Below are 24,810 nucleotides of genomic sequence, written 5' to 3' on the forward strand. Positions count from 1 at the left end.
AAAATATATTAGAAAAGCTAAAATGTCTACCTACCTGTTGATCCAATATCCATCTCTAAGAATTATTCACATGATATAATCATTAAGAGGAAAGATTCATCTATAAATACATTTTTATACCCTTGTTTATTATAGCAGCCAAGCTGTAACTGAACTAAATATCTGATTGGATATGGGGTAAATAAATTATAGTAGGCTATTGTGCCGTAATAATATGATGCCACTGAAACTATTTTACTGACCTCTAATGATATTAGGGCTATTTCTTAACATATTACTTGACAGAAGTAGATTATATGGCAGTGTGTTCCATATGATCCCACTTAGAGATTATAAAAAAACACATCTACATCCATACATACAGAAGGGGCCTGGGAAAAACAAACCCCAAATATTAATAATGGTTACCTTCGTGTGTGGGGGGAAAAGAGATCAAGAGTTTCCTCTAAAACTGTTCTTGAAGAATAATGGAAAGAATAATTAATGTGTTAAAATAAATCCCAGGATGGAAGTATGAATAGGGGAAGAGGAAAAGACAATCCATAGTTAAAGATAAAAAGAATGGGGCCTGGCTATGAGGAGAGAAAGAAAAGTATTTAGGAAGAATGGAGGTGCCAGAACATGCAAACAAATTGGTGAAGGATAAAGTCAGGTGCAAAGTAGGAGAGCCTGTACGACATGATCGAGGCGCATGGACCTGAGGTCACAAGCAGCACGGGCAAATTCGCACGCCTGCTGCTTTGCACAAGGTGGATTTTGTTCCCCCAGGGGTCAATCTAAAACAGATAATAAATTCTCTAGTCTAAATAAAGACCTATGCTGTCTAAAAAACTCCACAAAAACACATTGCTAAGTGGTCACAGATGAAAACTCATTTAAAAGTAACAAAGAAACTAGATTTTTTAGAATGGCTCATTGAAAAGTAGTTCAAAGTATTTGAGAGTATGTCACTAAAATATATATTTTTTAAGTCTCAATGTTTTTACCTATAGAAGAAGACAGAGCTAACCAAAATCCATCTGATTTTCCCTTTAGCGGAAATTTGCTCCTAGGTTACTGTCTACTCTTTCAAAACAGACTCATACTCTGCCACATGCTATTTGTATACCCATTAGCTCCTAGAGAAATGGTCTTCAAACTTTTCTCATCATTTGACCCAATATGTGCACATTTGCTTATTTATAAATAATATATCCTACTAAACTAATATGATATGTAAATTACATAACATAAAAAAATTAAAATTACAGAAAACAAAAGCAAAAGGAAGTAGAAATTCTACTATATTCCTCTTGCACCCCAATGGACCTTCTCATCTCTGCATCTGCCCCTCTTCAGAGACCACTGGCTGCCATTAGGGTCTCTCTAGTTCCACTGCCAGACTGTACTTCTAAATAGCTGTGTACTTAAGGCAAGACACGGCCTCTGTGCCTCACTTTATCTGTGAAATGAAGATAATAGTAGAGCCTGTCTCACAGAACTGCTGTGAAGACCAAGTAAGCCAGTGCCTGTAAAGTGTCCGCCATCACACTTGGCATGAAGAAGTGCTCTCTATTGGTAGCTGTGATCTATGATTGACACTTTGCCAGGAGCAATCCTTCTTTAGATTGCTGAGTTAAAGTTGATTATATATATCTGATATTTTAGAATTCCAGCTGTTTCATATAAAATAATGCATGAAGATCTGTCATCTTTCCCTATCCTTCTTTGTCACTGTGACTTTTTCCTACATTATCCTCCCCAGCCTGGACCTAAGTGCATGACTTTCATATTTTTGCAAAGTTGCAACCATGTATTCCCCCGGAATGTGTGGGTTCACAGTTTTCTCAGGGAAGATTAGAAATTACTTTGTATTAAAAATACCTCTTCATATTCTGTCTAATCTCTTCATATTCTATTTGAGTTATAGTAGTGCTGATCAATCCTGACTGCACATAATGGTCATATGGGAAGCCTTAAAAATCCAGATATCTAGGCCCCAACTCTAGAGCTTCTGATTTAATTTGTCTAAAAGCTCCCCAGGTGATTCTAAAGTGCAGCCAGAGATTGAAAACCACTGAACAAGGGGGAAATCGTCCCTTTATGTCAGTGTTCTCAATCCTGGCTGTACATTCCAATCACATGGGGAGCCCTTAAAAACACCAGTGCCTGATTCCCCTGAACCTGGAGACATAAAATGATCCAACAAGGTGCCCACTCTCAAGGAGCCTATAGTCAGCCTACTGGGGGAGAGAGATAAATACATAGGTTACTGTAATAGGGTGTGGTACATGGTATTTCTATGAACAGGTTGCTGAGAAAACATAGGAGGGGTGCCTAACCTGGACTGGGGAGGAGGAATATAGTCAAGAAAGATGCTAGGAAAGGCTGAGTTTCTACTTTTCCCTTTGAACCCCAAGAAACAGGGTTTTACTAGATTGGCATTCTAGTAGCTGGCATAGCAGGGATTCATGTACTTTTTTTTTAAATTAAAGTATTATTGACTTACAATATTATGTTGTTTTCAGGTGTATAACATAGTGATTTGATATTTTTATACATTACAAAATGATCACCACAATGTATTTCTTTTAAAAATTAGTTCAGATTATGTCTATATTCATATTTGTATTTTACCTCAAATTACCTGTCTAGTTCAAATAAATCTCACCTTCTAAAAAACAAAACAAACAAACAAAAAATACCAATGCCTGGCACCCTGACCTCAGATTAGTTAAATATCACTGTGGATGTGGTCAGGCCATTAGTAGTTCTTAAAAGCTCCCCAGTCAATTCTTATAAGAAGCCAAGGTTGAGAACTACTGCTTTATGTAAACAGAATACTAAAGTAAAGAAGGCAGCAACCACAGTGAGAACTTGACAGCATGGTTTGTAACAGATGACACATACATACTTCAAGGGAGGCTGACTGAAGAGCGGTGTGGTGCACCATCATCTGTTGCTAACTCTTGAGCCTCCTTGGGTTGGGCCTGGCTTTGTTGCTTTAGGCCAGCAAACCCATGTGGGAGAGAGTAGCCCTGCTACCCAGGATACCAGTGGCCCACAGGAGTCTAGTAACTCTTTAACAGGGTAAAGCACTACACCAAACCTACTATTATTATTATTTATTATGTTCTTCAACTGCCCGGGTTCCTATCTCCTCCAGCCACCTTGAGAAGTAGAATGCAGCTTACCTAGTATACTCCTTTCCTATTGCTCTTATCTCCAAAGTAGGCACACTGACCCTTTTCATCCATGGGGCGTTATTTCTAATTATCAGAAAGAGGGCAAGGAAGGGAAGGGCACAGAGAAGAATCACTAAATTGTAAACCTAGGAAAGGAACAAAAATCTCATAAAATTGTTTTATAACCACATTCCAAATGCCTGACTTACTTTCCTGGGTATATACACAGAGTTAATATTTACTGAGCTAGGTTATCATAATGCATATTTAACTTAAGCCTCAAGGCCACTTTAAGAATACATTTTGCAGATAAGGAAACAGATTAAAATAGGTTAAATGACTTGCCCAAGGTCACACATGGGAGAAAGTCAGAATTTGAACAAAGGTCTCCTAGTTTTCAGTCCAATGCATATTTGATCTCATGGGAAGCACAACTTAGAAGCTGACAGATACCTTCCTGTCATCATTCTTTTATCATGGAAGGGAGAACCTTTAGTTGGTCTATGGGAGACTATATTCTGTTGCTCCCAGAACCTGGAGATAAGGTGATACTCTAGGGTTTAAACAAGTACCTTGAAGTGGGTGACTGTGGTTATTAGAAGATGTCACTCTAGGGAAGATGTTCCTCAAATCAAAGCAATAAGTTGTCATTTAAAGGGGCCGTAGAGTCAGAGATGGAAAAGATGGCAGAGTAGAAGGAACCCGGGCTCACCTCCTCCCATGAGCACACCAAAAATACAACTAACTGCTGAACAACCAGAAATAAAAAAGACTGGAATCTGCCAAAAAAGATATTCTACCTCCAAGGATATAAAGAAGAAACCATAACAAGACAGTAGGAGGGGCTCACTCATAATACAAACAAAGCCCATAACCCCTGGGTGGGCAGGGCAATCTACAGACTGGAGAATAATTATACTGCAGAAGTTCTCCCACAGGAGTGAGAGTTCTGAGCCCCATGTCAGGCTTCCCAGCCCGGGGGTCTGGCATGAGGGGGAGGAGTCCCCAAAGCATGTGGCTTTGAAGGCCAGCAGGGCTTGACTGCAGGAGATCCACAGGACTTGGGGAAGCACAAACTCCATTTTTGGAGGATGCACACAATGTTTTGTATGTACAGGGACCTAGAGCAAAGGCAGTGTCATAGAAGCCTAGGCCAGACCTACCTGCTAGTCTTGGAGGGTGTCCTGTGGAGGCAGGGTGTGGCCATGGCTCTCCCTGGGGACATGAACACTGGTAGTGGAGATTCCGGGGAGTGTTCATCTACATGAACTCTCGAGGAGGCAGACATCTTGCTTGGGTCAAGACCAAGACCTGGCTCCACCCAACAGCCTGCAGGCTCCAGTCCTGGGATGCCTCAGGCCAAACAACCAACAGGGTGGGAACACAGCCCCACCCATCAGCAGACAGGCTGCCTCAAGACCTCCTGAGCTCACAGCTGCCTCTACACACACCTCTTGACATGGCCCTGTCCACGAAAGGGACAAGAACCAGCTCCACCCACCAGGGGGCAGGCACCAGACCCTCCCACTAGGAAGCCTGTACAAGCCTCTAGACCAGCATCACCCACCAGGGGGCTGACACCAGAACAAGAAAACTATAATCCAGCAGCCTGTGGAACTGAGTCTGCAAACCCAGACTCAAAGTGAGATGGCATAGGAATATGCTCTAGACAAAGGAATGAGATAAAACCCCAGAAGAACAACTAAGGGAAGTGGAGATAGGCAATCTACCAGAGAAAGACTTCAGAGTAATAATCATAGAGTTGATCCAAGGTCTCGGAAAAAGAATGGATGCAGAGTGCAAGATGTTACATGAAATTTTTAACAAAGAATTAGAAAATATAAAGAACAACCAAACAGAGTTGAAGAATACAATAACTGAAATGAAAAATACACCAGGAGGAATCAATAGCAGAATAAATGAGGCTGAAGAACGGATAAGTGATCTGGAAGACAGAGTGGTGACAATCACTGCCAAGGAACAGAATAAAGAAAAAAGAATAAAGAAACAGAATAAAGAAATGAAGACAGTCTGAGAGACCTCTGGGACAACATTAAGTGCACCAACATTTGCATTATAGGGGTCCCAGAAGGAGAGAGAGAGCCAAGGCCTGAGAATATATTTGAAGAGATAATAGCTGAAAACCTCCCTAACAAGGGAAAGGAAACAGTTACCCAAATGCTGGAAGCACAGAGAGTCCTAGGCAGGATTAATCCAAGGAGGAATACACTGAGACACATAGTAATCAAATCAACAAAAATTAAAGACAAAGATAAAATATTAAAAGTGACAAGGTAAAAGCAACAAATAATATACAAGGAAATCCCCATAAGGTTATCAGTTGATTTTTCAGCAGAAACTCTGCAGGCCAGAAGGCAGTGGCATGATATATTTAAAGTGATGAAAGGAAAAAACCTACGATCAATAATACTCTACCCAGCAAGGCTCTCATTCAGATTTGAAAGAGAAATCAAAAGCTTTACAGGCAAGCAAAAACCTAAAGAATTCTGCACACCAAAACAGCTTTACGGCAAATGCTAAAAGAACTTCTCTAGGCAGAAAAGGACAAAACTAGAAATAGAAAATTATGAAATGAGAAAGCTCACTGGTCAAGGCAAACATACAGTAAAGGTAGGAAATCATCCACACACAAATATGATATCAAAGACAGTGATCATGAGAGGAAGAGAGTACAAATGCAGGATACTTGAAATGCATTTGAAATTAAGAGATCAGAAACTTAAAACAATCATGTATTTATATAAACTGCTATATCAAAGCCTAATGGTAACCACAAACCAAAAATCTATAATAGATATACACACAAAAAAGGAAAAAAAATCTCAACATAACACTAAAAATAGTTATCAAATCACAAGAGAAGAGAACAAAAGAGAATAGGAAGAAAAAAGACATACAAAAGCAAATCCAAAACAATTAACAAAATGGCAATAGGAACATACATATCAATAATTACCTTAAATGTAAATGGATTAAATGCTCCAACCAAAAGACACAGACTGGCTGAATGGATACAAAAAAAGACTCGTATATAGGCTGTTTACAAGAGACCCACTTCAGATCTAAAGACATACAGACTGAAAGTGAGGGGATGGAAAAAGATATTCCATGCAAATGGAAATTAAAAGAAAGCTGGAGTAGCAATATTCAAATCAGACAAAATAGACTTTAAAATAAGGACTGTTACAAGCAACAAAGAAGGACACTACATAATGATCAAGGGATTAATCCAAGAAGATATAACGATTGTAAATATATATGCACCCAACAAAGGAGCACCTCAATATATAAGGCAAATGTTAACAGATATAAAAGGAGAAATTGACAGTAACACAATAATAGTGGGGGACTTTAACATCCCACTTACATCAATGGACAGATCATCCAGAGAAAATCAATAAGGAAAAACAGGCCTTAAATGACACATAAGACCAGATGGGCTTAGTTGATATTTATATTTATTTATATTGAAAGCAGCAGAATACACGTTCTCTTCAAGTACACATGGAACATTCTCCAGGATAGAGCACGTGCTGGGACACAAAGGAAGCCTTGGTAAATTAAAAAAAACTAAAATCATATCAAGCATATCTTTCCACCAAAACGTTATGAGATTAGAAATCAACTACAAGAAAAAAAGTGCAAAAAACACAAACATGTGGAGGCTAAACAATATGCTGCTAAACAACCAATGGATCACTTAAGAAATCAAAGAGGAAATCAAAAAACAGAGACAATGAAAATGAAAACACAATGATGCAAAAGCTTGACATGCAGCAAGAGCAGTTCTAAGAGGGAAGTTTACAGTGATACAAGCTTACCTCAGGAAACAAGAAAAATCTCAAATAAACAACCTAACATTACACCTAAAGCAACTAGAAAAAGAATAACAAACAAAAGCCAAAGGTAGTAGAAGGAAAGAAATCATAAAGATCAGAGGAGAAATAAATGAAATAGACATGAAGAAAACAATAGAAAAGATCAATGAAACTAAAAGCTGGTTCTTTGAAAAGATAAACAAAATTGATAAACCTTTAGCCATACTCATCAAGAAAAATAGGAGAGGGTTCAAATCAATCAATCAGAAATGAAAAAGGAGAAGTTACGGGCTTCCCTGGTGGCGCAGTGGTTGAGAGTCCGCCTGCTGATGCAGGGGACATGGGTTCATGCCCTGGTCCGGGAAGATCCCACATGCCGCGGAGCGGCTGGGCCCGTGAGCCATGGCCACTGAGCCTGTGCGTCCGGAGCCTGTGCTCCACAACGGGAGAGGCCACAACAGTGAGAGGCCCGCATACCGCAAAAAAAAAAAAAAAAAGAAAAGAAAAAGGAGAAGTTACAACTGACACCACAGAAATACAAAGGACCATAAGAGACTACTACAGGCAACTATATGCCAATAAAATGGACAACCTAGAAGAAATGGAAAAATTCTTAGAAAGATACAATCTCCCAAGACTGAACCCAGAAGAAAGAGAAAATATGAACAGACCAATTACAAGTACTGAAATTGAAACTGAGATTAAAAAACTCCCAACAAACAAAAACCCAGGATCAGATGGCTTCACAGGCAAATTCTTCCAACCATTTAGAGTTAAAACCTATCCTTCTTAAACTATTCCAAAAAATTGCAGAGGAAGGAACACTCCCAGACTCATTCTATGAAGGCACAATGACCCTGATACCAAAACCAGACAAAGATACCACAAAAAAAGAAAATTACAGGCCAGTAACACTGGTGAACATAGATGCAAAAATTCTCAACAAAATACTAGCAAACAGAATCCAACAACACATTAAAAGAATCATACACCATGATCAAGTGGGATTTATCCCAGGGATGCAAGGATTCTTCAATACACGCAAATCAATCAGTGTGATACACCATATTAACAAATTGAAGAAGAAAAACCAGAGGATCATTTCAGTTGATGCAGAAAAAGCTCTTGATAGAATTCAACATTCATTTATGATAAAAACTCTCCAGAAAGTGGACACAGAGGGAAACTACCTCAACATAATAAAGGCCATATATGACAAACCCACAGCTAACATCATACCCAATGGTGAAAAGCTGAAGGCATTTCCTCTAAGATCAATAACAAGACAAGGATGTCCACTCTCACCACTTTTATTCAACATAGTTTTGGAAGTCCTAGCCATGGCAATCAGAGAAGAAAAGGATTTAAAAGGGATTCAAATTGGAGAAGAAGTATAATCGTCACTGTTTGCAGATGACATGATACTATACACAGAGAATACTAAAGATGCTACCAGAAAACTACTAGAACTCATCGGTGAATTTGGTATAAAGTTGCAGGATACAAAATTAATACACAGAAATCTGTTGCATTCCTATACACTAAGAATGAAAGATCAGAAAGGAAAATTAAGGAAACAGTGCTTTACGATTATATCAAAAAGAATAAAATACCTAGCAATAAACCTGCCTAAGGAGACAAAAGATCTGGACTCTGCAAACTATAAGACACTGATGAAAGAAATCAAAGATGACACAAACAGATGGAAAGATATACCATGTTCTTGATTGGAAGAATCAATATTGTCAAAATGACTATACTACCCAAAGCAATCTACAGATTCGGTGCAATCCCTATCAAATTACCAATGGCATTTTTTACAGAACTAGAACAAAAATTTTTTTAATTTGTATGGAAGCACAAAAGACCCCGAATAGCCAAAGCAATCTTGAGAAAGAAAAATGGAGCTGAAGGAATCAGGCTCCCTGACCTCAGACTATACTACAAAGCTACAGTAATCAAAAGAGTATGGTACTGGCACAAAAATAGAAATATAGATCAATGGAACAGGATAAAAAGTCCAGAAATAAAGTCATGCACCTATGGTCAATTAATCTATGACAAAGGAGGCAAGAGTATAAAATAGAGAAAAGACAGTCTCTTCAATAAGTGGTGTTGTGAAAACTAGACAGCTATGTGTAAAAGAATGAAATTAGAACATTCTCAAACACCATACACAAAAATAAACTCAAAATGGATTAAAGACCTAAATATAAGACCAGACACTATAAAACTCCTACAGGAAAACATAGGCAGGACACTCTTTAACATAAAATGCAGCAATATCTTTTTGGATCCAACTCCTAGAGTAATGGAAATAAAAACAAAGATAAACAAATGGAATCTAATTAAACTTAAAAGCTTTTGCACAACAAAGGGAACCATGAACAAGATGAAAAGACAGTCTACAGAATGGGAGAAAATATTTAGAAACGATGCAACTGACAAGGGATTAACCTCCAAAGTATGCAAACAGTTCATACAGCTCAATATCAACAAACAAACAAACAGTAAAACAACCCAATCAAAAAAGATCTAAACAGACATTTCTCCAAAGAAGACATACAGAAGGCCAAAAGGCACATGAAAAAAAATGCTCAACATCACTAATTATTAGAGCAATGCAAATCAAAACTACAATGAGGTATCACCTCACACCAGTCAGAATGGCCATCATCAAAAAGTATACAAATAATAAACGCTGGAGAGGGTGTGGAGAAAAGGGAACCCTCTTGCACTGTTGGTGGGAATGTAAATTGATACAGCCACTATGGAGAACAGTATGGAGGCTCCTTAAAAAATTAAAAATAGAGCTACCATATGATCCTGCAATCCCACTCCTTGTCATATATCTGGAGAAAAGCATAATTTGAAAAGATACATGCACCCCAATGTTCACTGCAGAACTATTTACAATAGACAAGACATGGAAGCAACCTAATGTCCATCAACAGAAGAATGGATAAAGAAGATGTGAGATGTATACACACACACACACGCACACACACACACACACTGGAATACTACTCAGCCATAAAAAAGAATGAAATAATGCCATTTGCAGCAACATGGATGGATGTAGAGATTATCATACTAAGTGAAGTAAGTCAGACAGTAAAGACAAATATATGATATCACTTATATGTGGAATCTAAACAAATGATACAAATGAACTTATTTACAAAACAGAAACAGACTCACAGACACAGAAAACAAACTTGTGGTTACCAAAGGGGGAAGGTGGGGGGGGATAAATTATGAATTTGTAACATATACACACTACTATATATAAAATACATGAACAAGGACCTACTATATAGCACAGGGAACTATACTCAATATTTTGTAATAACCTATAAAAGACTCTGAATCACTTTTCCATACACCTGAAACTAACACGTTTTAAATCACCTATACTTCAATAAAAAAAAATTAAAAAAACAAACCAAGAAAACCCTAAAGGGGCCACAGAGTGATGCTTCCAGAGGGCAAGTCCAAAATATAATTGAGTAAAAAAATGCAGTGTCTAATTATTTTATCTTAACATCTGAATAAAGGGTTTGACAACAGAAGTGAGCAAAGAGCTCACCTTCCTGGTTAGTGGTGGGTTCCCACCATTGTTCCTGAAGAGAGGGTATCTGGCTAGTGCTGTATCAGAGGAGACTCTTGGCTTGGATTCTAGCCTCAACAAGCGATCTTCCCAGCTTCCCAGAGACTTTCACACACAGGAGAAAAAAATTCTTGGCTCAGTTCATATGAGTATTGTTTTTTCTAGTAGTAACGTTATAAATATAAATATGAAATTAGCATCTCAGTTTCCACAATTGTCTGTGAGTTTGATTAGTAAGTCGATTACACTGATGATGATTACCTCCTGTTAGCCTGACAGTTTGTGGGCCTGTGAACCTATGATCATGGAAACCCTGCCGTTGGGTGACTGCAAGGCACGGCCACCCTGAGAGGCCCTGGACTACTTTGATCCACCATTGCTCTCCCCTCACTAAATAGAGACTTTCAGAGTAGACCAATGGTATGAACTAGGGAGCTAAGAACTGCCCCTAAACTTAAATGAGTGATTAAAGGCTTTGAAAGTTTCCAGAGGGTGGCTCTAATGTTAGACTGGTCCCTGCTTTACATAGAAAAATCATCCTTTGTAAAGTTTGGCCATTTAAATCATCATCTTAAAAGAAAAATGGTACAATGCAGATCTCTGATATGGAAATTTAGAATTTGTGAAAGAGGAGATTGCTCTACTGGGCTCCTGGGAATGAAATTTATATCCTGTACTGTGCTTTCTGTGGAGTCTATTGGCTCCTGTATTACTGGTACAGTTGGCCCTTGAACAACATGGGTTTGAACTGTGCAAGTCCACTTACACACAAATTTTTTTTTTCGATAAATATATACTACACTAGTACATGATCTGAGGTTGGCTGAATCCTCAGATGTGGAACCTTGGATACAGAGGGCTGATTGCAGACTTATACTCGGATTTCTGACTGTGACGGTTGGGGATCAGTGCCCCTAACACCCATGTTGCTCCAGAGTCAACTGTAATTTAGTCCAATTCCTTTCTGAGTTGTGTCAGTTGTCATTTCATAACCTGTTGTTAGCCATCTAATTTCTGAGATCGTCATTCCTACTTAGTGCTGTTTTTTCAAAAACTTCAAACTAAATGATTTCTTTGAACTCAGAAATATTACTTTTCATCTGCTTTGTAGCTACATTTTTTTTTTCTGGTGAGCTCTCATTGTCTGTTCAAATGTTATTTAATCCATTTTAATCTTTTGCCTTGTACTGAGGTCATTTGAGGTTAAATGGCATTTCTTTTTTCCCCCATGTTCAAATGACGTGGATTTTTGTGAATCCCATCTCAGGAGGAGATTCTTGTGGAAGAGATGGGGATGGGCTGGGGCCAGTTACTCAGTTTCATGGCTCATCGTCTCTCTTCTAAGTGAAGGACTGAAAATATAGCCTTTCTCTGTAGTTCTTCTCTGTGTGTCAAAGCTAAGTCTGGTTGGAAAGATTTTCTACCTCCAGCTCTGTGTTTCCAAGAGGTCTATGGACCTTGCCTTCAAGGTTACATTTATCCTCAGAGCTCTTATTCCTCCAAGTTTCCCGGCCACCCATCCTAATACAAAGTGACATTGTTTCACCATTCCCAATGTAGCTCTTCTCTCTCCCTTATTCCAAGTGTTCCTGCCCTGCTTTATTCTACTTGCCTCCAACATTTTTTTCCCCTCAGAGTGTGACTCAGTTCTCCTGGAAGGAAGTATTGAAACCGAGTCCCCCTAAAACCGAGTTCCCTTACTGAGTTTATGATTAATCTCTCTATCCAAAACTTTATTCCCATCCTTGTCCCCTCTGATCTCAATCCTGTGCTAACTGAACTAATCAACCAGAGTCAGATGACTAAGACTGCTGCTGTTGATAACATCATTAATGTACTAAAATTGCTGTTGTTAACATCATTAATGTACCAAAATCGCTATTACAGATGCCATGATTAACGTACAGACTCAGGTTGTTTCTACAGGGTAAGATGAGTTAACAGACCCCCCAAGCCATGGACCACTTGGCCAGAGAATTGTAAACCAGAGACATCCTGACTCCCAAAACTATAATTAAGAAATGTCACAGAAATGTCACAAGATGATAATTAATCCCAACCTCTTTGTTCTTCCCCTCTTAGAACTCCTAACTCAAAGACTAAGTTGGAGTGGATCTGGGGCTTGCCTCCCACTGCCTTGCTTGGTGCCCTGCAATAAATCCTTACTTTGCTGATAATTCTGGCTGCCAGAGTCTGGCTTTCTGTACTGAGGGCACACGAGCCCTTTGCTTGGTTACAGCATGCGCTGAGTATTTCTGATATTCTTCAGAGCTTAGATCACCACAGCACTAGTCAATTCTCCTACACCTGCTATGTAAAAACTAATAATAGTAATACAGAAACCTCAATTAAATAAGAGCTGGGAGACCAGAACGGGAGCTCGTGCCCTGGGACAATAGCAGAGCCCAACAGGAAGAAGACAGACTCATCTTCTTTGCTGGCAAGGACTCAGCCAATGAAAAGCCATGGACTCTGTTTTGCTGTAACCCTTCCAACTTCCTTTTCCTCCCTATGAAAGTGTTCTCCTGCCCTTGCCACGTGGGGACTTGCATGTGGCTCTCCATGGTTGCAGACACTGAACTGCAATTCTCTGCTGATCCTGAATAAACCCATCTTTGCAGGAGAAATATCTGGTAGTCTGTTTATTTCAGGCAACAACACAGACACATAGAGTTGGGGTTATTTTGTTTGTTGTTGTTTTGCACTCACCCAGAATGTGATGCCCGTGGGTTAGTTCTCAAACCTGCTTACACTTTTTCTTCCATTCATGTTTCCTTTCCTTTTGGAAGTACTTGTTAGCAATTTTGGGGACTGTAGCTCACAGTGACCTGTCAGTAACCCCTTCACTCTTGCTGCTTCCCAATTCCTTTCTGCTGATCTTGCATCTGTCCAGCCTCTGGGTGGGCAGGCACACTTGCCTATAATCTGGAATACGTTTCCTACAATTCCATTGCTGGAATTTTTTTAAAGATTATTTTTTGAAGAACTAATTAACCCCTCGTCCAGGAGGCGTTATTTACCTTTGGGAAAATGGGCTATAATGTAGAGGTAAGTTAACTGCAAACCTCTTTGTAGTCTGTAATATTCAAGAGGCAGGTTGGTCTCACAAACATATCAACACTGCACTGGTCTTTTAAGAAATGTCTACCTGCTTATAGATAGGGTTTCTTGAAAACCCCACTTACTTAGATGAATCAAGATTTTTCAAGGGACTGTCCTCAGTTTGCAAGGACAGAAAAATCCCTTGAGTAATTAAAATTTAAAGGTATTTCTTATAAGAATTAGAAAAACAGCTGATAAACCACATGAGAGTACAAAGCTTTTTTTAAATCTGGGAACAAAACAAACTTACAAAATCTATATTAGAGTGAACTTCTAGTTTCAAAGGAAAGTATTTATTACAAGATCTACTCAGTACTTAATAGTATGAATACATGCAAATACGAACTTCATTAAAAAAATCTATATTAAATGAGCTGAACATCTATGTGAATATTAGTGGCACTCATAATCTTCGTACTATTTTAACAAAAACTACGTGTTAATAGTATACAGAGGGAGAATAAAAGTATCGCTATCTACTCAAGTAAAATAATATCCTTTATTTTTAAAAACAGTTCAATACTCAACATTGTTATTATTCTAACTGTGAACAAAGACGGTACGTATAATTGGAATGATTATCTGTGCAAAGTTCTCACATTATAAGACAAGCACCAAACCAAAAATGATATTCTTTTACCCAAGCATGAACATAATCAAATTACATTCTCTGATACATTTAAAGTAGTTCTGTAAATAAACCAGGCATTCTCTTTTGTTTTGTTGTTACCTTACAGAAAAAAAAAAAGCTTCATATCACAATTAATGCTTAGAAATATATACCTTTTTTTTTTTTTTAAGCGGTACACGGGCCTCTCACTGCTGTGGCCTCTCCCGTTGCGGAGCACAGGCTCCGGACGCGCAGGCTCAGCGGCCATGGCTCACGGGCCCAGCCGCTCCGCGGCATGTGGGATCTTCCTGGACCGAGGCACGAACGTGTGTCCCCTGCATCAGCAGATGGACTCTCAACCACTGCGCCACCAGGGAAGACCAGAAATACAGACTTTGGAGCCAGATAAAACGTTAGTTCAAATTCCAGCTCTACTACCTATTACTTGGACAAGTGTCTTAACCTCATTAAGCTAATTCCCTCAACCGTAAAATGCAGAAAATAGATGTTGCAAAGATTGAGACTACATATGAGTTATGGGCTGAATTGTGTTCCTCCATCAATTCATACCCTGAGGTCCTAAACCCCAGTACCTCAAAATGTGACTGTATTTGGAGATAGGGTCCTGAAAGAGGTACTTAAGTTAAAATGTGGTCACTAGGGTAGGCCTTAACCCAATATGACTGGTGTCCTTACAAGATGAGGAAATTTGGACAAAGATAGGTACAGAGGGAAGATGTTATGAAGACAAGGGGAAAAGACAGCCATCTACAAGTCAAGGAGAGAGGCCACAGAAGAAACCAGCCCTGTCCACACCTTGATCTCAGACTTCTAGCCTCCAGAATTGTGAAAAAATAAATTTCTGTTGTTTAAGCCACCTAGTATGTGGTACTTTGTTGAGGTGACCCTAGCAAACTAATGCAATACATAAAGAATTTAGAATGGTGCCTGGAACATGATAGGTAATCAGTAACTTAATTAATACAATTATTTTCTCAGAGCTCTTCTAATATTCATTTCCAAAAACTACACACATAAATTCAGGCCTTATAATGTTCAATTTATGGCTAAGTAGCAAAAGAGGCTTTGTTGGGACAGGCAGTCTGCCATGGGCTCGGAGCATCCCTGCATGTCCTTGCTGGGTATTGAGTTCTCTTTTTCCAGGCCATTTCTCAAGTCTGTGTTTGCAGTGAGCAACCTTGAATGATGATGTAATATCTTTCTCCAGACTAAGAATAGGCTTACTTGTGCTAACTATAAAAGTTGTGAATCGGGGGGCTTCCCTGGTGGTGCAGTGGTTGAGAATCTGCCTGCCAATGCAGGGGACACGGGTTCGAGCCCTGGTCTGGGAGGATCCCACATGCCGCAGAGCAACTAGCCCCGTGAGCCACAACTACAGAGCCTGCGCGTCTGGAGCCTGTGCACCGCAACGAGAGGCCGCGATAGTGAAAGGCACGTGCACCGCGATGAAGAGTGGCCCCTGCTTGCCATAACTAGAGAAAGCCCTCGCACAGAAGACACAACACAGCAAAAATTAAAAAAAAAAAAAAAAAAAAAGTTGTGAATCACCTGAGCTCAGTGTTCCTCTACTGTAACACAAACTACCATGTGTGCAGACATTCATCATGGGCTCCTTATGTCACCCCTGAGGGACTTGAGAGCGCAGGGGACCAACATAAATTAACATGAAGCTCTGGTTACTTTTATAAAGTCCTTTGTCTCTGACCCAGGAGTCTCGAGTCTTCTGCCAGTGTTGCATGAAATTTTAATAGGCCAACTTGTTAGCTTGTAAACAGAGCAAAATCCCAGACCCTGCATAGTTCTTGCCAGTTTTAACTTGAGAGAACCATGGTTCTCTGGAAAAGATGAGCCCCAGTGGGTGGGGTTAAGAGATATGATTCCATGGGTTCCATAGTGAATGCTTTCACTCAAGTAGTGGGTAAGGGGGAGGGGATTATGGGCTGCCTACTGTCTACCTGTTAATGAACGTTTGGAGACTAAGTATGAGAGAGAGGTCATACAACCAAATGGTGTCTTGGTTGTTGCCCACTCACGTTGGGTGGGAGAAGGAAGAATGTGAACATGACAACAGGGCAGCGTGCCCCATGGCACAACCTGAGAAGAAACCGGCTGCAGCCACCAAGTCAAGGGGTCCCCAGAGCTGAAAGAAATGCTGTCAGCAAGGAAGAAATACAACTTTTTTATGTGGGATCTTAGTTCCTCGACCAGGGGTCAAACCCGCACCCCTTGCGCTTGGGAGCATGGAGTCTTAACCACTGGACCACCAGTGGCTGAAGAAATACAACTTCGAGTAGACCAAAAATACAAGCTTGTTGAGCACAAGTTGGGCAGCTGATCAAAACCAAAAGTAAACACAAAGTGTTCCTTCCTGGCATGGAGCCGTTCTCTCCCTCTACACTTAATACCTCCGGCACCCTCCACCCTGAAGTCATTTGTTGTACGGAAAAAGCCAAGTGTGTAACGGGGGAACTCTGGGGAAGAAAGTGACTCAAATTTTTATAGCTCTGTTAGATACAGGTGCCCAAGGGACCATGCTACCCAGTCCCTGAGGGACGTGGCTACTGGGCACAGGGTGGCCCAAGGTACCCAGGACTGCAGGGCACTGGGGAGATGCAGTGGTCAGTGGAGGACAGAGAGAAAGATCCCTGGAGCCTGGGTGCTCTCCAGATACTAGGAAGGGCACGGGGAGAAGCTGGCACCAACACTGAAATGCAGAGTCAAAAAAACAACCCCCAAAACAAAACCTCCCTGCCTGCCGCCCTCACTCTCTGCTCCTTCCTGAGCTACCCGTCAGGGAGATAACAGCAACTCTTGGCACCCGTTAAAGCCCCTAATGTGAAACTTCTTGGTCCATGTTTCCATAGGGGGAAAAAGTGACTAAAGGTAACTGACAGGATTGGAGCAAATCTTGCAGTAAAGGAAAAAAGTGACCCTGTGGGTGGGTCCCAATGGCCCAATTCAATGTACTATTATCATGAAAATACATAATTGGCATCGAGGTGTTATGTGCTTGAACTTAAATGCTCATGAAGTGCCAGAGGAGATTCTCTCATGCGGGGTATTGCTACAGGTAGAGAAATGAGACAAGCTTCCGGCCAGCTACCACCATGCCCTGACCCATCCTAACCCATCCACAGGGTGGGACTGAGTGTGTGTGCCTCTGTGCTCTGATGCCTCAGATGTTCACTATACAGGTGATATATATAGACGTTCTGGGGTTGACAGGTTAGACGCCTGTCTCAATGGCCCTGACTGTGGCGTTATCTACCTCTACCAGTAGGAGTGACTGATAAACCTGAACAAAATTCAGAACACTGGTTGCCAAGGAAAGTTCCTTGATACCATTTGGAGAGATTCACAGCACTCATCCCTCCGGGAGTCAAAAAAGCAAATGCTTTATCTCCTTGACCACCACAAGCCACCACCACAAAGGAGGCTCAACTCCTTGTTAAGCCTCTTATTTGGTACAGGAGGCAGGACATGATGCCATCAATGGCAGCTCTCAGTTAAGAACACTTACAAACACAGGAACCAGGACAACCTTGTTTCAATCTGACTGATCATATGCTTCTCTTAATGCCTGAGTGGCCTTGGATTTTGCCATGCATGGCAACTGAGGCTGAAACTACTAGGTAACACTACCTATGTGACTTAATCAAATTTATATACTGGTGATTCAATTCAGGTTTAACAAGAAATCCTGATATACAGTGACCTGGGCCTATTGCGGTTATGTGCTTGTATGTGAGGAAAATGGGCCACAAAGGTATCTCCGCTAGCGATGGGAGTTGCCTTTTGGCCCATCTATTGCCTCCTGTTATTTTCGGCAATGACACCAAAGACAGGTAAGACAGTCAAAGCTCCCTTGCGTGGTTCATAATGGATAACAAATTGGTCTTAGGCTACATTCTGGCTAATAAGAAGGCCTACTGGCCCTCCCTTGGAACTTACATTTGACTACATTCAAGGCCCTTGGGAACATGAGTGAGGTCAGTACTGCAGCCTGGCTTCACCCTGCTGCTCGGCGTCTGTTTTAGTAGCCTTGATTTAGTTGGTATGTGAGACCAACTGAATAGATTTGGTACTGACTAAGCAACCTGTTTGCCAGATTAATCAGAGTAGCCGACAGAGTGGCATACTCACATGAAAATTCAAGTCTGGCCAAGAACGTATCAGGTTGAAGAGTGAATTTCTGGAGCAGGCTACCCACCATGGCTCTGAGTGACACTGCAGACTTTCTCAGGACGCCAGGCCTATCTTTACCCAGTCCACGTCTCAGGCTTGTGTTTACACTGAGCAGCCTTGAGGCATGAGGTAACAACTGCCCTTGGACAAAGAACGGGATTGTTTCTGCTTACTGTAAAAGCAGTGGCTACCCCAAGTGTTCCTCTTCTGTAACACAACACACTGCGTGTGCAGGCTGCCATCAGTGGCCCTCCGTGTTGCTTTCGTGGGACGTAGAGAACTGGGGAACTGATGCAAAGCAACCTGAAGCTCTGGCTACTGCTTTTCCTGTGAATAATAAAAGCCCTTTGCCTCTGATCCAAGCATCTTGTGTATTCTGTAGCATCCCATGAAACAGCAACAGGCTAACCTGTTAAATTATAAGTAGGGTGAATGGCAATCCCACTACTTGGCATATACCCTGAGAAAACCATAATTCCAAAAGAGTCATGAACCACAATGTTCACTGCAGCTCTATTTCCTGTAGCCAGGACATGGAAGCAACCTAAGTGTCCATCGATGGATGAATGGATAAAGAAGATGTGGCACATATATACAATGGAATATTACTCAGCCATACAAAGAAACGAAATTGAGTTATTTGTAGTGAGGTGGATGGACCTAGAGTCTGTCATACAGAGTGAAGTAAGTCAGAAAAACAAATACAGTATGCTATCACATATATATGGAATCTAGGGAAAAAAAAAAGGTTGTAACGAACCTAGGGGCAGGACAGGAATAAAGACACAAAGGTAGAGAATGGACTTGAGGACATGGGGAGGGGGAAGGGTAAGCTGGGACAAAGTGAGAGAGTAGCATTGACATATACACTACCAAATGTAAAATAGATAGCTAGTAGGAAGCAGCCGCATAGCACAGGGAGGTCAGCTCGGTGCTTTGTGAACACTTAAAGGGGTGGGATAAAGAGGGTGGGAGGGAGATGCAAGTGGGAGGGGATATGGGGATATATGTATACGTATAACTGATTCACTTTCTTATACAGCAGAAACTAGCACAACAATGTAAAGCAATTATACTCCAATAAAATGTTAAAAAAAGAGACATGTCCAGCTACAGAATAAAAATATAGAAACAGAGAACAAAATTGTAAGTAGGGTGAAATCTCCGACTCTGTACAGTTATTGACACACATCAATTATTTTCTCTTGGTAAAAGCTGGCATTTTAGAAACTGTAACTTGGCTACTAGAAAATTTATTATTAGCACGACATATTACCAAAGATTATTTTCCAAAGACTTAGCCAATAATACTACAAAAATAAAAAGCCCTCTGATTCCTGCGAATTTATCTGCGTTTGTTCAAGTCCAGTGATAATTTCACTGTCTGTCTGAAGAACTAACAGTACTAAATCCAAGGCTCGGCGCCATGCCTCAGTCTTTGGTGTAACAACGTCATAAACTCTTGGAATCTGTTCCAGTTTATCTGAAATGTCTGAATTTAAAATCCCACTATTTAGTTTACTATATTCATTCAAGACGTAAGAGGAAGGAGAGCCAGAGTCTGTAGCATTTTGTAGATGATGTTGAATGAATGTGCCGGCTTCAAATTCTGATGAGTAACTGGCAGTGTTATACAGGAGAGTTGAAAGGTATCTGCGCCACCCATTTGCCAGAAGTTTAAGCACAGTCGGTCTGTACTGTGTCACAGATGAGGCCAGCCAAGAGGAAGTATTATGAAGCCATCCTGAATAGCCTTGGTTTCCTTTATTCACAGAGTGCTCCGCAAGAATCTGAAGATGGCTAAGACACAAAAATTCAACTGCGCCACCCCCAAGGAATACCTTTTGCTCTTTTAGAGCATGATACAGACGATAGGCACACGTCCAGAAGGTATCTTCTTTGGTTTGTACCTGGGCAGTGACTGGACTAGTCAGCACTACTGTAACCAAATTAATTCCTTCTGTTTTTAACATGATTGCCATTCTGTTGATCTCATCTGCAGCATCAAAGGGAATGCTTCTCCAGATGGTCACACAGACCCCACTGCCCACGCAGTTTTCGTTCACTTGTGTAATGTAGGTCACCTGCACTGCTCCTGAAGCCTCTGCAAAAGCCTGCATTACATTGCCATTCACTGATCCAATTACCAATCTCTTGCTGTCTGTGCATTTTTCAATTAAGCGTTCAGACACATTTCCTTGTGCCAGGACAAGGTTCACATTGAACTTGATTAACACCTGTAACACATGATCTGTCCACAGTTCTTCTGAGCCATCTTGTTGAACCTTCAAGCTTTCTGATACTGTTTTAATACTTGCAGACTTATTAAATCCCAGGTGGCGATAATTCTCTGTGAGATCACCTTCAACAAGAACAACGCGAATAGGCTGATTCTGCAATTCCTTGATCAGAGCAGCACTAGATATTGATACAACAGTGATATATCCTGGACAGACACAAGAAGAGGTTTCAGGGAAGCCCGGTAAGCAGCAAGTGAAGATTCTTGAAATGTCAAAAAGAAATGGCACTGTACAGCTGCCTTGTTGCATACCTGCGTTCTGATATTGTAGCCGTACTGCTTCGTCTACTAACTTCATGCTGCTGTGACCTCCGTGACTCAAACCCACCTCCAACTCCACCAAATCATCACATCTGTAAGTCTTGGGAGTAGCTGCACTAAGTTGTTCTAGAACTCCGTCTGGTTTGCTTATCCATTGATTATTACCTGTCCTACTAAAATGTCTACTGTGGGTTAGTACTGACTTTCTGCAGCGGGTGTCTGCAAGCAGACTGTTTTTCAGAGTTTGAGGAGTTTGTGATGTGTTTTCATCTGCTTCAACCTTATCCTGAGACCTAAAGAGTTGAGGTGATTTAACAGGTCTCCCAGAAAGACTGTAAATGGCCAGTGACTGAGAGGCAACATCTTTGAGATCACGCTCTTTCTGTATCAAACCAGTACCTGAAGGGATTTGGAGAAAAGGGTATACGCCAACACTAAATGTTTCAGGTCCAGAAAATGTCTTTGTGTTAACCATACGGTCAAATACATTGTGGATAGGTACTTGAAGGGAAACTACCTCTTCAATGCATGAATTCAAGCCTTCTGACATTACAGACACTATTAATGAAATGGGGACACCCAAATGAAGACATTCTTCAGCAGCACTGCTCCATGCACCAACAAGAAACAAAAGAGTACTGGTTCCAGTTCTGTATGTGTTATTTTGTGCTTGAACTGCTTCTCTGAGAAGCTGTCCCACTGCATTGGTTAAATCCAAACTTTCCAGAAGCCTTACTGTTGAACTGATTAACACACTTTCATGACACTCTTCATCTATAATAAATTTGGATGATTTTACTGGGCCTAGGAAAGTTCTTCCTGTTTCTGCAAACGATGAAAGCTGTTGAAGTCCCACATGCCTTCTTTTGTTTATGACCCTGCAAGCCATCACCATGAATCATCATCTGCAAATAAAATTAAAACTTGGAACTTTATTCAGTGCAATTCATGGTAATAAAAGAAAAGTAAGATACAGTCCCTGCCTTCGAGGAGTTTCTGATATATGTAGTTTCCATTAAATATGGTCAGTGCAATGATACAGCATTAAAATTTGAAAAAATAATTAGCAAGTTGAAGGAGGTAGTAGTAAATGCACATATATGTGACAAAAACACAGTGTACTTGGGTAACACAAGTAATTTAGTTTCACGGGATATAAAGCAAGTAGTGGGGAATAGTAGGACATGAAGCGTTAGAAGAGGAAAGGGGCTGGATCATGAAGGGCAGTATGCGCCACGTCAAACCTGACCCTACTTATAATGGGAAACATGGAAGTGCTTTAAGGGGGGGAGATGAAGAAACAGCTTGATGTAGTATCTGAAAGCATGTACTCTGAATCTAGAAGTCTGGGTTTGAACTTGTCTCTACTGCTTACTAACTGTGTAGCCTTCAGCAAGTTTCTTAACTTCTTTACCCTGTTTTCACGTCTGAAAAATGAGGATAATAACAGAATCTACTTCATAGGGTTATTACCAGGAGTAAATGAGTACAGTGCTTAGAACAGTGTCTGGCACATAGTGCTTTATGAGTACTTGCAATAACAATGATAAATTTATAATATAAAACTGAATAATATTAAAAATAAAATTAAGTAATATTAAAATTATTATTATTATTAGTGTTTTGGATATATTACCACTCTGATAACAGTGTAGAGAACTGATTGGATGAGTGCCAGACAGAAGGCAGAGAGGCCATGGTTATCTAGATGAGAAATGTGGAAGAGGGATGGAGGTAAAGGATGGATTTAGCTATTGATTAGAATATAAAGGGAGGAAAAGTACTGTTTAAAAGGAAGTTCAAGGGCTTCCCTGGTGGCACAGTGGTTAAGAATCCGCCTGCCAATGCAGGGGACACGGGTTCGAGCCCTGGTCCAGGAAGATCCCACATGCCACGGAGCAACTAAGCCTGTGCACCACAAATACTGAAGCCCACGCGCCTACAGTCCGTGCTCCACAACAAGAGATGCCACCGCAATGCGAAGCCCGTGCACTGCAACGAAGAGTAGCCCCCGCTCGCTGCAATTAGAGAAAGCCTGCATGCAGCAATGAAGATGCAATGCAGCCAAAAATAAATAAATAAGTAAATAAATAAATTAAAATTAAAAAAAAGGAAGTTCGAGAGCAATTAGACTTTTCCCAGGTAGTATTTCAGAATTCATATCTAAAGCTAATAGGAAGAAGTTATAAGAGAAAAACTTCAGCCCAATAGAAAGAACTTTTTAACAAAGTACTCTCTAATTGAAAAGCTGTCTGTAATAAAATAACCTGTCTTGTGAGGTACGGGCTCTTAAAGCACTACAGCTAAAACTGTAGATAACATACACTTCTTTTCCAACTCTAAGACTTTATAATTCTTCAAGTACATATATATACATATTTTAATATTTTTAAAATATATATATATTTATTTGGCTGCGTTAGGTCTTAGTTGCGGCACGTGGGATCTTCGTTGCAGCAGGCGGGATCTAGTTCCCTGACCAGGGATTGAACCCGGGCCCCCTGCATTGGGAGCGCGGAGTCTTAGCCACTGGACACCAGGGAAGTCCCGCAAGCATATTTTTTACCACAACCTTTTAAATCCAAAATATCAAAAAGCAAACAACTCTCGGAGTTTTTGCTTTTCTTCTAATGCTGGCCACAGCACTGGTAAATTTGTTCCTATAATGCCTAGAGTCATCCTTGATTCTGAAGAGCTCCACAGTTCCAGATACACCTTAGGATCAGCAGGAAGCCACAGCACCTGTTGCTCAAGAGTAGCTTCCTAGAGGCTTTCAAGGACGAAGGAGAAAAGCCAGTACAGCCTAAGAAAACATATAACAAATTGTTTGAACTCAGCTTCAAAACCTCTTTTGTGAAACTTTCAGTTCTGTAAAATAAAAATAAAACTCTTGATATACTCAGGTATATCCCTGAACAGCATCAAATTATACTCTAGACTCCAACAATGCTGAGACCCATCCTGTCTTACAGCTCTCTTATCTTACCATATTTTTGCTGTCCTCCACCCCATATTATCAATTCTCTACTTACCCAGTTTAAGTTCCCATTTACGGATTATAATCACTCTCTTATACATAGACTCTCAAAGTCCTTGTCTCTCTTTTGGTTCATCTTACCTTGCAAAGCCACTAATCTTGATGAAATCCAACTCTGTCTACTCCATGTTTACCCTGGGGCAGCTGAAAATAAACAGAAAAACACACACAACCGCACTGACTGGTGTCATTTTAAGTTCATGACTCCACACTGCAAGTGGCCCTTAATACTGCCTGGCAATCTATTTTGTTAGTCCTTTTGTCTTTTTTTTAATGGTTATTGGGTTCTATTTTTAAAAGTTTCATCTACCCCTGAGTACAAAGGACATTCCATATTTCTTCTAAAAGCTTTATGGTTTTAGTCTTTTTTAAAAATTGAGGTAAAGGTCATAAAGGTAATATAACATAACCATTTTAGAGTATACAATTCAGTGGCACTTCGAACATTCACAGTGTTGTACAACCACTACCTTTATCTAGTTCCAAAATACTTCCATCACCCCGAAAGAAAACTCTGTAGCCATTAAGCAGTCCCTCCCTGCATGTCTCCCCCCAGCCCCTGGCAACCACCAAGCTGCTTTCTTGTCTCTGCGGATTTACCTATTCTGGATATTTCATAGACTCATGTAATATGGGACCCTTTGTGTCTGGTTTCTTTCACTTAGCATAATGTTTTTTAAAA

The 24,810-nt window shown here is 40.4% G+C and overlaps 1 protein-coding gene across 10 annotated transcripts in view; it reads right to left on the bottom strand.

The window, feature by feature from the left end:
- LOC109548820 (chaperonin-containing T-complex member BBS12) overlaps positions 1–24,810 on the bottom strand; it is an 85,823-nt gene that overhangs the window by 57,238 nt on the left and 3,775 nt on the right. For 5 of the 10 annotated variants that reach the window (XR_002174959.3, XR_012331880.1, XR_012331876.1 and 2 more), the window contains exon 2: positions 24,210–24,272. The exons of 1 other annotated variant lie outside the window; for it this stretch is intronic. Coding sequence is in view for 4 of the 9 variants with exons in the window: in XM_033856708.2 (XP_033712599.1) it covers positions 19,842–21,986 (2,145 nt within the window). In the remaining 5 variants the exon portion in view is untranslated. Of the gene's footprint in view, positions 1–13,986; positions 23,960–24,209; positions 24,273–24,810 lie in introns of those variants that run through there. 4 more of the 10 variants (XM_033856708.2, XM_033856710.2, XM_073804857.1 and 1 more) reach the window with 4 other exon arrangements.

The sequence above is a fragment of the Tursiops truncatus genome, chromosome 5, assembly GCF_011762595.2.
Source record: "Tursiops truncatus isolate mTurTru1 chromosome 5, mTurTru1.mat.Y, whole genome shotgun sequence".
NCBI lineage: Eukaryota > Metazoa > Chordata > Mammalia > Artiodactyla > Delphinidae > Tursiops > Tursiops truncatus.